At 35.0% G+C, this 17079-nt stretch overlaps 1 protein-coding gene across 1 annotated transcript; it reads right to left on the bottom strand.

Moving 5' to 3' along the window:
* Positions 1-12145: 12145 nt before the first annotated feature.
* Positions 12146-16388, bottom strand: LOC147387238 (uncharacterized). Its single transcript, XM_086421162.1, has 9 exons — positions 15642-16388; positions 15270-15548; positions 14025-14137; positions 13678-13928; positions 13382-13588; positions 13196-13288; positions 13009-13113; positions 12504-12866; positions 12146-12417 (listed from the first exon to the last, which is right to left on the bottom strand). The coding sequence occupies exons 2-9, from the start codon at positions 15305-15307 to the stop codon at positions 12388-12390; spliced, it is 1200 nt and encodes a 399-aa protein (XP_086277288.1). The 5' UTR covers positions 15308-15548; positions 15642-16388; the 3' UTR covers positions 12146-12387.
* Between the last annotated feature and the right edge of the window lie 691 nt (positions 16389-17079).

Here is a 17079-nt window from a genome sequence, read left to right as displayed (position 1 = left end):
AGCTTAAGATTCCTTGGGTTATTTCTTGTGCCCAATATTCGGTTGTGTCCGAGAATGGTGGATTCAATCCTTGGAGGGAAAGAGACCGATTGACTTTCACTAGTCGCCTTAAAAAGTGAGATTATTACTCAGGATCCATAGAATGCATTGAGTTCCTGGAATGATTCTCTCCATTTTTGTGAGGTGGGAAGCGGTTACATGTGGTTGTCAACATCTACATGCCACCACCTTGAACCTAACTTCCAAAAGGTTAATGGGGTCCATATCCCACTTCATAGGGAACCTTACATTTCTTGGGGAATGTGTACAGTTATGGTATTCTTCAATTGGAGATATTCGCAGGGAAGCAGCCAACCAGGGGCGGAGCCAGGATTTTCCTGTAGTGGGGGCAAACTATGGTTAGTTGTTTAGTGAAGATGAATGGTCTTAGGGAGAAATTAAGAGGTTTTTAATTAGAAGTTGAAGAAAATGATATTTAGGTCATTTCCAATTAATATTTGAAAAGTCCCAATTAAGAGGCAATGCCATCAACAAAAAATTGAAGAGGTGAGGGAGTGGGGACAAATGGAACATGTAATTAGTTGAAAATAAAGGGGTGTCTGAAAATTTTGTGGGGGCAAAAATTGGAGGGAGGTGAGGGTGTAAGGGCAAATAGGGAGAGAGGTGAGGGAATGAGGACAAATGAGGCATGTAATTAGTTGAAAATATAGGGGTGTCTCAAAGTTTTGCGGGTGCAAAAATTGGACGGAGGTGAGGGTGTGGGGGGCAAATGGGGAGAGAGATGAGGGAGTGGGGACAAATAGAGCATGTAATTAGTTGAAAATATAGAGGTGTCTCAAAGTTTTGTGGGGGCAATTGCCCCCCACCAGCTCCTTACTAGCTCCGCCCCTGCAGCCAACTGAAGACATGTTTAAGGATGGTTTAAGCCTATATAACTTCTCTTTGATAGCCTTACTCGTGAAAGTAATGGAGATTGCGGATTCAAGTATGCTGTTAGAAGAACGAAGTAGTGAAGCTATCAACATTGAAAGAAGAGGTACAATACAAAAGTGCTTGGCTTCCACTTGTCAAAATTGGAGTTGCACGCTGTGCAGAGTTACCAAATGAACGAATGAATATCAGCAATGTTCTCATGGAATTAAAAGAAATTAATGAAGTATTTCTTGGGATTGTGATCCATGGAGGGAGATGAAATAGGTGGTTGTTAGCGAGGAACTATTTTGATAGCGACCTTAATAATAAATGGTGTGGCTGTAAATATTGCTAAAGAAAGAGAATGCCACACAGTATGTTCCTTTAGACTGTTGTATTCACTCTTAAATGGAACTATGCCTTCAAATTTATCTTGAATGGTAAATAATGACTCTTATATATCCACTAGATTTTTGATGGAGTCCAAATCTTCATTGAATTTCAAATGCATTCTTTTAATAAAGTAGTTAGCTTAGGAAAGTGATAAAAATAATTTTACTTAATTAATTCCTTTAATTTAAAATGATCTATCTTTATAATGCAGTCCAAAAGTTAGGGGGTGTTTTGAAGGAGTCCCTATTACACTGTCCACGCATTCGTTATTTTCCATGTTTTATTGTTACTCTGGAGAATTTTTTTGATCAAAGCAATTCGCTCACAGCACTCCCAACACCTCCCATACATTGACATTTGGTGGAGAGACAATAGAAAAAGGAAAAAAAAAAAAAAAAGGGTTTGAATCCTACCCACACCTCCTCGGCTTAGACATTTGAATCTTAAGATTTCAAATCTTACTAATGGTCGTTGGCCCCACATGGATTAGCAGATTGGCCAATGGTGGATTTAGAGCAACTCCAATGCAATCGGGCTCGGGCTCGGGCTAGGCATCCCCTCCCAACCGTTGTTTTTCAGAGCCAAGGCGTAGAGGTGTAACTCCAACGCACTCTTTTATATAATAGGCATTTTGAAATTATTTGAAGAGAGACAACGAGGAAGAGGAAAAAAAAGAGAGTGAGATTCTCTCTCTCACTCTCTCTTCTTAGTGGCAGTAAAAAAACATGACAGTTGAGAGTGGTTTCACCGTAGATGATTTTGTGGAGAGTCATTTTGGAGAGTTCGGTTGGAGCACAAACCCCTTGAATAGGCAGAATGTCTCTCCATAACAAAATGCCTTCCAATTATGCCTGGCCAATATGGCTCTTTGCGTTGGAATTGCTATTACAATGGGGGCATTTTCCCCACAATTTTTAAAAAAAATGCAAGTGTCTATTGAAATTTTTTGAGGCAGTTGAACCTTTCCTCATTTTTTGGGTTACTTATAGTACCTCCTCTATGTCAATGAATATTTGAGACACCCCTTGGCTTTTTAATCGATGACATGCCCCCCAAATTTTTATTGAATATTTGAAATACCGCTACGTTTTCAAACTGATTTTTTGGAGCAAAATTTATTTATAGGTACTATCCCCATTTCTCCATATCCAAATTGGTAATTTATATATATATATATATATAATTTTTTTGAATTTTGCAATTTTTTCCGAATCTTGACTTCGTAACTATGGCTATATCATATTTGTGATGCATTACATGTTCACAATTCTTCATACACAACTTTTATGAGACTGACAATGAGTTTTCCACTTTAAACCTATGATCTCATCACTTGAAATCTTACGATTTTGCAGCAGGTTCACATTTTTGTAATTAAATGAACAGTTAGCCAAAACCATAAATTTGCCAAAAGTTGGTCACAAATTGGTAATTTATCATTTTATTCCCATTTTTTTGGTGGTTGTTGAAGTTTGCAATTTTTATTGATTTTTTCCGAATCTTTACTTTGTCACTATGGTTATATCATATTTGTGGTGTATTTTTTGTTTACAACTCTTAACACTACTTCTTAGCAAAAGAAATCATAAAAAAATTATACTTAAATTAATCAAATTACTGACAAGTATATATCATTGTTAGCTATTAAGATCTCGATGAGAGAATGTTAAGCCTACTTCTAATGCAAACCAATTACAAGAGAAAGAAAAATCCTTGTATTTTAAAAGTACGGTGCTGATTTTCTAACCAGAAAGTCTTCACTAGGTCAATACTCGGATGATGACGTGGCACAGACACGACATCATAGAACTTTTTTCCTCGGGTTACACAACCACACATTCCCATAAAAGATGTGCAGTTGTAGTTTTCACTCGGGATACATAACTACACATCCTCATAAAAGATTGTATTTGTGTATCCCAAGGAAAAAGATCAATGGTTCTATGTCTGTGCCACGTCAACCGAGTGAAGATTTTCGAGTTAGAAAATCACTATTCTTAAAAGTAAGGGTAAAAAATACCTTTTAAGGTGGAGATTAGAGAGTTAAAGAAACACATAATTAGTAGATATTTTTTAATTGCAATAAAATAACAAAAGAATTTATAAACTTAGACGTTTTGATAGATTGTGTATATTCTTTATAAAATAATAGGTCAAACTATTTTTTGTTCATATGTGTAGACAAGAGTATAGGTAGGAAAGGAGAAAACAAAAAAATCGAAGACAATCAAGAAAGGCTGGCCTCAAGGAACCAAAAGATTCAAGAAAAGAGTTTTTTTCTTTTCTTAAAAGATTTAAACTGGATTTAAAAGAAAAGAAAATGTAGAAAGCACGGTATAATATTTGAAGTGATACTAAAGAAGATTATTTTAGCTTTGAAAAGGGTTTTAATAATAATGGGTATTATAATTAACTTTCAAACTTCAAATCTATATTTTGAGAAATAGAAGAAATTGCTATAACAATCGATTATATATACATATAGGGGATGAATCATGGGACATATGTAAAAACAATGATTTTTCAAAATATAGGTTAGAGGTTTTCGATTGAGCTGATTTTTCGTGAGGATAGTCTCTATGATGAGAAGATCATCCTCACAAAAAATCAGTCCAATCTGAAACTTCTAACTCCTTCAAAAGTGATTTAGCATGAGGCATGTCAATTTTGTACCAATAATTTGTAAACCACTTTTGATGGATTTACAAGTTTCAGATTGAGCTGATTTTTTGTGAGGATGATTTTCTCATCATAGAGACCATCGTCACAAAAATCAGTTCAATCCAAAATCTCTAACCCATATTTTGAAAAACCATTGTTTTTACATATGTCCAATGATCCCCTCCATATTGTGATATTTAAGCATCCACGCCCCCCCCCCCCCCCTCTTCAAAAAAAAAAAGAAAAAAAAACATATTTGAGCATTGAGTATAGTGGCCAAGGCGCATCCCTCCAAAAAGAGGATAGGTCTTGACTTTCAAGCCCTGCTCGTTGGACACCCACAGTGATTTATCCTTATTTACCTGGGGGATATGGGAGGCCAATTGCCTCGCTTTGCTAGTTGGACCTACGAGTCCAAAACTCTCATCATCATAAAAAAATTGATATTTGACCATCTATCACGTCATAATTCAACTTATTGTTTAGATATAAGTATTTATCAAATTCATTTGATGAGCCAGTTTGGAACAGTATGACTTCTCCTAAGTAAAAGACATAAACACAAGATCGTACTTATTGAAGTTAATAAAAAAGAAAAAAAAATACTTACTGAATATATTAATTAAATAGCAGTATTACACTTCATAAAACACTAAAGAACCATTTTGAAAGAAATTAAAAGGTAAGAACCACCTCAGATGATGAAAATGTTTTTCTATGTAGGTTTGAATTTGATGCTTGTAAATTTAACGATAAGAACGAAAAGATAAGATAAGTAAGAATGGCAGACCACAACAACAAAAAAAACAACGTAAGTATGAAATATAAATAAGGGATAGGGGTGATAATCTCATTCACAAATGATCACAAACAAGAATGGAGGTACCAACCTTAAGTTTAACATTATTTGGGTTATTTCTCCAACCCAACCTTCTATTGGGCTTGTGGATGGTGGATTCTTATTCTATTAGCACCACCACAAGAGAATCAACCCTTAGAGAGAACGAGACTGATTGACTTTCATTTCTTGCCTTCAAAGGTGAGATTAATAAGGATCCACTCAGAACACTAAGTTTGTGGAACGATTCTCTACATTTTAGTGAATGGGGAGGGGTAACATGTGATCTTCGACATCAACGTGTCACCAAATTAAAACAAACCTCACAAAGGTTATCGGGATTTATATCTCCCTTCATAGGAAACCTTACATTTTTTAGTAGGATTTATCTCCAAGACAACAACTTCTATGGTGAAATCCCTCAATTAATTTTGCCCATTTCTAAATGTTATAGAACCCAACGGTCTAAAACACATTAACTCTAACAGTTGGTCAGATCAACGATTTTAGCAAAAGTGGGTCTTTCACACGTACCCATGTGAGGCTTAAATCCGAGATTTGCACCTCTCATGTGTGTGCATCACATGGACACACACACATTAAGGTTTTCTGATGGGTTGGCCCAAAAAACAATGGGCTGCAGTTCCACTGTACCTTGGGCTCCCATATGCACGTGAAACCCACTCTCTTTCTCACTCACATCCAAGCAAGATAATGATCCTTTATTAGTTGAACATTATTTTTGTATTTATTCGCCGTGGGATTAAAGATTTGAAGAGTTGTTTTAAAACTCTCACAAACAAAAAAGATAAGAGAATCTTTACTTTTTAACTTATAAAAAAAAAAAAAATTATTTTTGTTTATGTTTCACCAATTAAGGAAATCTCTTATACTGAACAAATAATACTCAAGAGGTCTTGAGTTCAAACCTTCCCCTCAATAAAATACATAAATAAAACTTTGAATTTTACAACAATTGGACCTTAGGCTAAGCTTCGATTGGTATTTTCACCTTGGTTTCGATAGGGATATGACATTAGTTTTATCCACGTTTTGGTGTGGCCCATATGATCTACACGTTTTAAAGAATGTCAATGATTAAAGGAAACCTAGTACGTTGGAAATAGAAATATTCTATTCTCTTTATGTCTTATTTGAAAATCTTGATGGGATGATTTCTAATGAGAGAGAAACTCCAGGTCCTCTACTCTCATTTATGAGAGAAAATATTTGTAATCTTATGAAGTGCACAACCATAATGTTGGAGGCATTAATTGTTGACCATCAATTAATGCATACCTGAGGCGATCTTGAAAATAAAGAGAGGAGAAGGCACTACAACATTTTTGGTCTATAGCGGCGGAAAAATCCGCCGCTAAATGGCAATTTTTCCGCCACTAAAAGCTATTACGGCGATGAGCAGCGGAAACCAGATCCGACGTAGTATCCTCGGTCGCTAAATGTAGCGGCGGAACAAATATGCGCTGTTAAATGTACCATTTTTAGCGGCGGATATTTATATCCGCCACAATAGATCGATTTTTAAAATTAATAGAATATTCAACATCTAGCAGCGGACCTTAGGATCCGCTGCAATAGATCAAATTTTAAATTAATAAAATATTCAATATATAGCGGCGGTCCTCATTTCCGCTGCAAGGTTAATTTTTAAGTAATAAAAATATATAGCATATAGCGGCGGATTGTAAGATCCGCGGCAATAGGTTAATTTTTTAATTAATAAAAATATACAGCATATTGTGGCGGATTTATTATCCGCCGCAATAAGTCAATTCTTTAATTAATAAAAATATACAGCATATAGCGGCGGATCTTAAGATCCGCCACAATAGGTCATTTTGAATTTTAAAAAAAAAATATATTTTTTTTCCTGAATTTTAACAAAGATCTATTTTTCTGCTTTATCAAAATGGTCACTGGAATCTAACTCACGCACAGGCACGTGCACACACACATGCACTCCAACTCACACACACACACGGGCACAAACACACACACATACAAGCGCGCACACACACATATATATAAATACCTTTCAGCTTTGCTCCCCTTTGTTCACACTAAAATCCACAATCAATGCACCAATATTTAAGTCGAAGATAAAAACATACCAAGTATACTTAACAAACAAAAGGGAGAATAGAAGGGATCTGTTGACTAGCGCTTTACCTTCTGTTTAACATCAATGGAATGAGAACCTGATTTCAGCAAGCTCCAAGTATGATTTCCTACATAGAATGCCTCAGTTGCATCATGGAATTGTACACGTAATTAACTTATCTTCCAAAATTACAATCATAAGCAAAGCCTTATCTTCCAAAAGTGCAATATAAGTAGTAGGCAATTCAATGAACTTTGCCTCATTAATTTTTATATTGATGTCTAAGTTGATTATCAGAGTACATTTATTTTGCAAGTATACCACTAGATTTTGAAGGATGATTTTGATCCTATTGCTCAAGATCAAAAAGTTATCGCTATTTTGATGGCTTGTGCTAACTAGAGACTTTTAGAGGGAAGGATGATCATATGTTTGAGTTGAACAGAGTATCATTAAATGCTTACTCCAAAAATTTGGGAGCAAGTGAAGGATGTCATTCTTGTGTTGATGCTTGATTTCATTCTTTTGTATCTCTATTGTTCATCTACATCCTTCAACTAATGTGTTTATTTCGTTAACGGTAATAATCCAACACAACACAAACCAGTGTCATTTAGACCAGTTACAAGTTGATCCACAAACGCCGCTAACTTACTAGGGCTACTTTTCAGTTTGCTTGTTCTGTAAAGCATCCAAGTATTAGAAAGAATAATCTATTCTTCAAGGACTGTCCTTCACCCTCTAATTGGTTAATAAAAAGGTCTAAGATAATTTAGCTCAAATGAGCACTAAACATCCTACACAGATAACCCTCTAAATCTATATAAAAGATCTTTCATTTCTTAAAAATTTACAATTAAAACCAAAAGCCAAAATTTTGAATGCTAGTTCATACAACCATGACAAGGTTACTGCTAATAGTCCTTCACGGTCTATAACATGGATATGAAGCCATTGACTTTCCCTACTTATAAATCTAATTATACTATCTCTCAAGGTTCAGGAGGCCTGCAAGAGCTATAGGGAAGAATTCAAAGCTGTAATTTCATTTTTTATGATGTAGGGTATCCACACCTCTTGAGGTGTTAAATGTTATTGCATTCTGATTTGATATGGGCATTCAGATTCATACTACGAAACTGTTTCCAAAATGAACTTTGAAAACATGAGATTAAATGACCTCGACCTACATACCATTCGGCCGAGTACGCGGTGATGTTTTTTACCTCCTCATGTATATCACCTGTCAATTGTTTAAAATAAAGACATGACAAATAAATCAATATTATCATGTTAATCTCCTTCAACATTGTACAATAATTACAAACACTTTTTTGCACTTTGGAAACTACAGTAGCATATAATAAAACAAGATTAAAAGAGGGATTACAGCACCACAACATTGCAAACAAAGTTACATCTGCCAACCTGAAGTATAGGAGATCTCCCTATACTAGATATCCACCCAACCATATGATCCAAATCATCCAAGCTACAAAGAAAAAAGTTTGATAGTTAACTTGTCCTGGTTGATAAAAATAATGCTCAAAGTGCCAATGATCCTTTTATAACACAGCCCACACAATTTATCAATCTCAAAGTGTATGTTAAAGAAGCACTAAATGACCACCAAAAACTGAAAAATCTGATAAAAAATCACTAAAAAATACTTTTACTCCTAGTCATTAGTTTATCTGTTTGTCTATAATAACATATATACATGCAGGCAAAAACCCCGACCAAAACTGATAACATCTCATCTAAAATATACAAGGAAACAGGGAACATATGACCATAATACAAGAATTTTTTACTTATTCTATCTCAACATACCTAGGCTTTATGCCTTGAAGACTCTTGCATCAAATCTGCGCAAAATTTGTCTCCATCATTCAATGAATTTCTACTTACAAATTCCATTAACTTGTTGTAAGCCTTGGGGTTATAGCTCTGCTATACCAAATAAATGTAAAAAATGAAATGATCGAGATCTACGTGATTATATCTAACTACTCTAATGCAGTATCCATCTTATAAGTAATTTTCTAAGAGTCACAATGGGTCTCTAAACTACAAACCTTATTTGGTTTGGCAAATGGGTCTCTAAACTTATGCATTTTTTGTTTCCTTAACAAATGAGTGGGATCGATTGTGATTTCTCTTTGTGGATGAATTTATTTATTCCTTGATTTGAACTAAAATTTGTTGGATGATTTGGATTTCTATGTTGCAAAAGCTGTTTACCTGACCAAATCCAATAATCAAAATGCTAACTTGATTTATAGAAAGATAGTGGCTCTCTTACAGAAAACAAACAAAGCAGTCTATTGTTTTGGGGTCGAAATCAAACAGCCTTACATACTCCACATGAACCTGAACTTGCTACTAACACACAAGGGACTTCTCACACCTCACTAACTTGGTCTAATGGATGGACCATACATAATAAAGAGTGGGAAATACCTAGTCAAGACCAAGAATGCCGATTCAGGTAGAGTTCAGTGTGAGACATTTCCAACCATGATACCAATATCCACAGAAGTAAGTAAAGAAAAAAAAAACTTAAACAAAGAAGGTAGTTGGATTCATTCCTAGGTGGAGACAAATCTGAGACAGACCACTCAAACACACCGGCTATATCACAATTGTAAGCACTTATCCAACATAGGTGTAATCTAGGAGCCACTTGGAAGTTGGTTACTTAACATATGGGTGTCTAAGCCAATTTCTAACGTGTGACTTTGTGGAGAAAACTGTCTGGAGGTATGATTGAGTTTGGTTCTTGATCTTTCCTATTTTATTCAACAAAATTTCTTAGCAAGGATGCATTTTTAAGGAAGAGCTTGATGATTTGTTATGTTCTATATAAGTTTGAAGTTGAAGTACGTACTTACATATAGGGTGTCCTTTCTAATTTTCTACATGGTTTCATGTCTTTGTCAATACAAACTAAGACTATGTGAGGCACATAGAGCCAAATTAAACATTAAAAAAACTCTCAAGATATGATGGATAAAGCAGGGTGACTCAGACATTATGGATGGATGATCCAATATGAATAATGATGCAAATTCTTTAAGGTCTAGGACTGTCAGACACACTAATCCACACACACCAGATTAACAATCAAGTAATTTTTCAGTCACAGCCCCTTCGTATCAGTTTCTTAGCTATGGACATAGCTCAAGTCCAAGATATTAAATAGAATGAACTCAATAGTCAATTTCACACAAAAAAGTAAAGTGACTTTTATTTCACTTAAAGTGTGTCAGATCAACATATCAACATCAAACCAAATGAAGCAATAATTAGAACTAGTCACAGTAAACTGATGTATACCATGAGCCTAGTCAAAGAAAACTGAATGTATACCCTAAGCAGAATAGGATCTATTGAAATAGATTATCGGTCACTGATTAGATTTATGATAAATGCCCATAGAATCTAGCCTTATACAATTTTTGTGTTGGAAAATTACCTTGATTTGACTATAGCATTGATCGTTGGTGGACTTAACTGGCCAGTTCTATGTCAATACTTCAAATAAAATAACATGCAACCTTCTATTTCTCTACATCACAAAACCCAATAGATCAAATCAAAGAACATAACAATCTTTACCTCACATTACCATAGTGATAAGAACTTTAACAAACTATAGTAGAAACAACCATCAAGGAATACAGTAAGTTATATGCAATCTCCCTCGTACGGAAAATTAGATGAAGCAAAGCAAGAGTGTGAAAGACTATTAAATGACATAAAAGAAAATTTTCTATTTATATGCAATCCCTCATATGGAAAATTAGATGAACCAAAGCAAGCTAAGTGTAGAAATAAAAGCACCAAAATTGGTTTGACATACTGGATGATACTTCAGAAGGTTGTTGATGATGGTAAGCCTGATTCTCTCTAACATATCAGGATCCTCAACTTTGCGCCCAATGTCCCTGCCATGTTAACAAAATCAATTTCCTGTATAACCACTTTTAAAAACACTGATCTGGGAAAGGTGACTCCTTATTCAGGTGATAGTCTATGTGTGATAATAGTACAGACCTTGGATCAAAACTCCACCTTTACATACTCACGTCACAACTATCAAATAGGGAGAGGGGGGAAAAAAGTAAAAAAACACTGATCTGGTAACAGAGCTCTCTAGAAACAGACTGAACTTATGAACATGGGACATGGGAGTTTGAACATCTACTGAAATGTGTGCATCTTTCTGTAAGTGTCTTTTATTTCATATATTTTCGAAATAAATTTTGGAAAAATATGTTTCTACGCATGTTAAATTATTGGTGTGCGTCATGACCATGAAAATCAGACACTTCACATAGTCAAGAATCGATGAAAGAAGAAGAATACCAAGGAGATTTTCATAGATCAACTAGAAGTGACTAGTCAAACGAATTCCACTCTTTGAGAAGCTCCAAACAACTTCATCCGTGTCTGTATGTAAGTTTTCGTAAGTGCATAGGTGCAAGTATTTATGCAATATCTATGCACTCAAATGCACATACAAAACAAGCAGTACAATAAGGTTATTACAAAAAGATTTCTATGCTATCATATTCGAAGAGGATAAACAAAAGATGATTGAGTACTCACAATCGTTGAATGAAAAATTTTGTTTGTGTTACTGATGCCTCAGTCGAGACACTTCCCTTTGCCACATCCAAGCCTAAATCTTTAAGGGCCTTCATCTGTAGAATTGTGAAAAAAACTAGACATGAGAAACTCTTACCTCCATATATAAACCAAATGAATCAACATCTGATGAAATCAGTTAAGGAAAGAAACCTATTACCTGCGGTTATATGGAACGTGCAAATACAGTATAAACACACATAGCCATTTTATTTCAGGTGCTCAACGTTCAGAATGATTTATTCTTCACCAAAGTACAACAAGTTTTACCCAATTGCAGATTATTTTTAACACAAATCAATTAACTCCATCAAATAATCATCTTTTTTTCAAGACAACTAACCCATCTTAAGAGAAGGTTCATCAGACATGCAAAGAGTTAAAAAGTAATGAATTAATGGCATACCTTCTCCCTCCTCCTTTATCCGGGCTTGGGACCGGCAATGTAAAACGTTAATTTTACATTGGCGGAGTTAAAAAGGTTTTACCTAATACATGTAGAGTTAAATAAAGTTTTACCTAATACATGCAAAGAGTTAAAAAGGTTTTACCTAATGAGTGTTAGATATCAATCCATATATATAAGAAACGATACACATATCGAAGACCAAGTTCTTGTCTAATTTTTTATCTTTACATGGAACTGAACAATTATAACATTTTCAACTATCACTAATGAAAGTTACAATACAAAAAGTTGATCATTCCTACCTGATAAACAAAAGTGTGTGGATCTAACTATTACTATTAACAAAACTTGAAAAACAAAAAATTGATCATTGATATATACTTAACAAAAGGTTGTGGATCATGGTTGTGGATCGCTGCCATTGGAAGCCTACAAACAATATTATTTTAACTATTAGTACAAGAAAATAAAATTAAATATTTTTTGTTTAAGAAGGCAGAATAACAAGTTATTACCTGTGTACCTCGAAGAACTTCAGCCATATTTATGGTACGACCAAGTTGTTGACTCATAAATGACATCAGTGCTTCTAATTGCATCGACATGTTTGTCTGAAATTCAATCATCTCTTGGCGTGTTGCAGCGGCTTCTCGACATGCCTCATCAGCACGACGATTTGCCTCAACGGCCTGTGAGATACACTCTTGACGGGTCGGTTGGGGTCCGAAAAATGCAGAGGGTCTCACTCCCATCCCCATCTGCCTGACACGACCATGACCATCTTCTCCCATGACTTGGGAGAAGATGTCATTCCTACCTGTGTTGCTTTGGGAACCACCTGACAATTGTGACTCATTCTCTTTTTGTCTCATCTCATCCTAAAATAAATTAAATACAATCAATACATACATGATTTAGAAAGAAAAAAAAACGTCAAAAATTTATTATAAATTTATTATAAGATAAATAATTTGGATACATAAGTTTTTCTAATAGAATAGATTGAAAATATATACTTACAACAACTTTTGCTGTCTCTGCATCTATAAAAGTCTGGTCCTTTCTTGTGTGGGTTACTATGAACATTTGCATCCGGGATGGCTCCACTCCATTATTCTTTTCTGTCTATTAACAAGTAAAGCATAATAAGTCAATACATATTATTGCAATCTTGTACTAAATAGGCTCGATGGGTATTTGATTTTACCTCCTCCTCGAATTTTCTTGCAAAGCTCTTTGTGCCAGATGTGTGGTGCATTTTTTGGTTCTTACGATTGACTTTGTTTGTCATTTCACGCGTCTACAAAGTAAACCATAAAAAATTAGATAATATTCAAACCTTACCAATAGTTAATTAAATGAATTTATATGTAACTATGGTTGTTATTTATACCTTACCAACTTTGCTTTCCCAAAATTGAACAAGCCAATCCCACTCCACTTGATCCATAAAAGGTGGAAGGTTTTTTTTTGCCTCATCTGGAGCACCCACAAAGTCTAAATAGTATTTTGTTTTCAAGAGGGATTTGCGGTCTTTCCATTTTTTATTGAAGGATTCAAAAACCCAACTCTTCAAGTCGGCATCGATATCAAAAGCCCCCTACATCACATTTAAAAAAACATAAGAGTAAAATTTTTGGATTAATATAAACAATCGGTGTAGTTTAATTGATTTATTTTTCAGATTACCTGAACCGTTTGCCAAATGTTCTCTTTAGCTTCAATCGGCACTCTTCTCCAATCTGAATACATAAAAGATATGAACCGTGGCTTTCGTACCGCAGTGCCTAAGAACTGCCCAAGTAATTTAGCCCCATTGCCAATAGGTTGCTTGTAGTTGTTTTTCCGAACACGTGTTTTTAAATCCTGTGGACCAATGTTCCAAAGTGATTCAAGACGTGTATTGCCCCGCACACGTTTTCTATGCGTCGTGGTAGACCCTGCAGAAAATCATGTACAAAAAATTGATTATCATTCAATTATCTTACATATACATATATGAATGCAAAATCTTAAAAGCAATTACTCCATCTTACTAGATGTTGATTCAGATGCCTGATCGGAATGGGCAGTAATGTCAATCTGCGTGGACCCCAAATGTACCGTCTCATCCCCATGTTGGGGAGTTGGTGAATCATGACGATGCATCCTATAATAAAGATCAAGAAAATGATTAGTTATTTTCAAAACTTATAAGAAATGTTATTAAGTTAATGATAATGGAGGTTAATTCAAAGATTTACCAATGAGTTTCATTGAATTATTAATTACCAAATCTATGTCAAATGATATATTGAACTTGTAATTGCATCATTGTACATGAATAATTTCAAACAGCATCACTCTTCCCCATCAATACTATTGAAATCTGACTCGTCAATGTCATCCTCCCTAATTTCATCTGTGGCAGTTAAAGGTGTCGTGATAATTAGAGGTGCATTGATCGTTATTCCTGGCATATCTGACCTATCCCATGTTACATTATCATCAGAGACAATCGAAGTATCCACCATATTTTGATCATTGCAAGGCAAACTTTGCAAGTAATCATCGATATCCTCTACTGTACCATTTCCTCCCATTTCAAATAAGTCTCTTGGTTTTGATTGTATAGTAGTATACCAGTTTGAATCCATGGAGTCCTTGATGTAGAATACTTGTGCGGCTTGAGATGCTAGTACAAATGGTTCATCGTAAACATTTGCTCCAGTATTGGATAAGTATGTGAAATTCACGAGCGTAAATCCCAAGTCATCTTTTTTTATTCCTCTTCTAACATCAACCCACTCACACTTAAACAATACAACACGCTTCCATCCATAATAATTGAGCTCTATGATATCAGTCAATACACCATAATAGGTAATGTCTCCTTGAATTGGGTTTCTATCATTAACACTTGCGAAACTTGATGTATTTGCAACCACGGTAACTCCGCTGTTTTGAGTTTTTCTCTTACTTTCACTATCTTTCGTGCGAAACCTGAACCCATTAATAATGTACGTGTTGAATCTTTTTGCAACACGATCAGGACCCTTTGCTAATTTCTTAACTTCATCTGAAAATGCAAAATTCTCTGAATGGGAGGACATGTTGAAAAGCCAATCATCAAATTCTTTAGCATGAAGCCTATCAATTTCAAAACGACTGACCCAACGATGCTGCTGCTTAAGTTCATTCTTGTGTTTTCTGTATATGTTTGAGTTCAAGATATATGATTAACTATGGATATATTACATTCAACATGCATGATAAAATTTAAAATAAATATGTATTCTTACTCAAAGTATGGAACAAGCGTATCAGAGTTGAAAAGCATGTATCGATTTGCTTGTCTCTATGATATTTCATCTAGAGTAAATACTTGTTCTTTCCCCAATGATCGACCTGAGATAGTGTTACCAAAGTCATCATTTCTTATTGGCCGATTAAACCTTGTCTCCACACTATCAAAGTACCTCGAGCAAAATGTTAAGCATTCTTCTGCGAGATACCCTTCTGCGATAGAACCTTCTGGTCGACTTCGATTACGCACATACGATTTAAGTGTGAGAAGGTACCTATGACCATGCATTGAGATAATTTGACTATGAGATTGAATAGTGTGGTGCATGTGAAACTAAAATAAAAAGAAGATAAAAATTAATGCATACCTTTCAATAGGATACATCCATCGATAGTGTACTGATCCAGCGATTCGTGCCTCAGCAGCCAAATGAACGGGTAAATGCACCATAACATCAAAGAACGCTGGGGGAAAAATCCTCTCTAAGTGGCATAATGTTAACACAATCCGAGACTGCAACCTTTCAAAATCATCTACCCGTGCAACCTTAGAACACAACTCCTTAAAGAATGTGCACAACTCAATTAGGTTTGCGCTCACATGTTTAACCAATGTACCTCGCAAGGCTATCGGGAGTAGTTGTTGCATCAACACATGACAATCATGACTCTTGAGTCCTGAAATCTTACGTTTTTTGGGGTGTACACATCGTGAAATATTCGCTGCATAACCATCTGGAACCTTAACATTCTTCAAAGCATTACAAAATTTCTCTTTTTCAATATTGCTCATTGTAAAACACGCGGGGGGATAATATGTCTTATTTCCCATATTAATTGGATGAAGTTTATTTCGTATTTTCATTTCTTGCAAGTCTAGACGAGCCTTCAAATTATCCTTTGTCTTTCCTTCGATGCTCAACAAAGTCCCAATGACATTATCACACACATTTTTTTCAATGTGCATGACATCCAAACTATGCCGCAACAAATTTTGTTTCCAATAAGGTAAGTCAAAGAAAATGCTTTTCTTCTTCCAATTGTAAAAATCTCTCGCATCATCTTCTCGCCCTCTCTTGCGACCTTTTGTAACCTTAGAAATCTTTCCGAACGTGATGTTCAAAGAAATGGAGAGAATGAGAAGAAGAAAGGAGAACATGGCTGAAATTTTGAACCTTTATCCTCCAAAATTACCGCTAAAAACTTTTGCGCCAAATTTGGTCGGGGTTTGGGGAATGAAGTATAGCTGCGGACCAAACAATCCGCCCTTATAATGTGAAAAAGAACTATTTTTTAGCGGCGGATCTAAAAAAACCGCTGCTATATTATTTTTTTTTTCACTAATACACCCTTTTAGTGACGAATTTACATCTCCACTGCTACCTTAATTTTTTTTAACAAAAACAACTATTTTTTAGCGGCGGATCTAGCAAACCGCTGCTATATTATTTTTTTTATACTAATAAACCTATTTTTTAGTGACGGATCTACATCTCCGCTGCTATTTTAATTTTTTTTACAAAAACAACTATTTTTTAGTGGCGGATCCAAATATCCGCTGCTATACTAATTTTTTTTACTAAAACAACTATTTTTAGTGGCGGATCCAAATATCCGCTGCTATACTAATTTTTTTTTACTAAAACAACTATTTTTTTAGTGGCGGATCTACCAATCCGCTGCTATATTAATTTAAAAAACATTTTTAACGGCGGCAAAATGGATCCGCTCCTATATTAAATCTCACAACAATGAAATATTTAAAAATTTATTATATAGCGGCGGAAATATAATCCGCTGTTATAT

Source organism: Akebia trifoliata, chromosome 13 (genome assembly GCF_017979445.1).
Source record: "Akebia trifoliata isolate Shusen 1 chromosome 13, ASM1797944v1, whole genome shotgun sequence".
In the NCBI taxonomy this organism is placed as follows: Eukaryota; Viridiplantae; Streptophyta; class Magnoliopsida; order Ranunculales; family Lardizabalaceae; genus Akebia; species Akebia trifoliata.
This window is presented reverse-complemented; position numbering and strand designations above follow the sequence as displayed.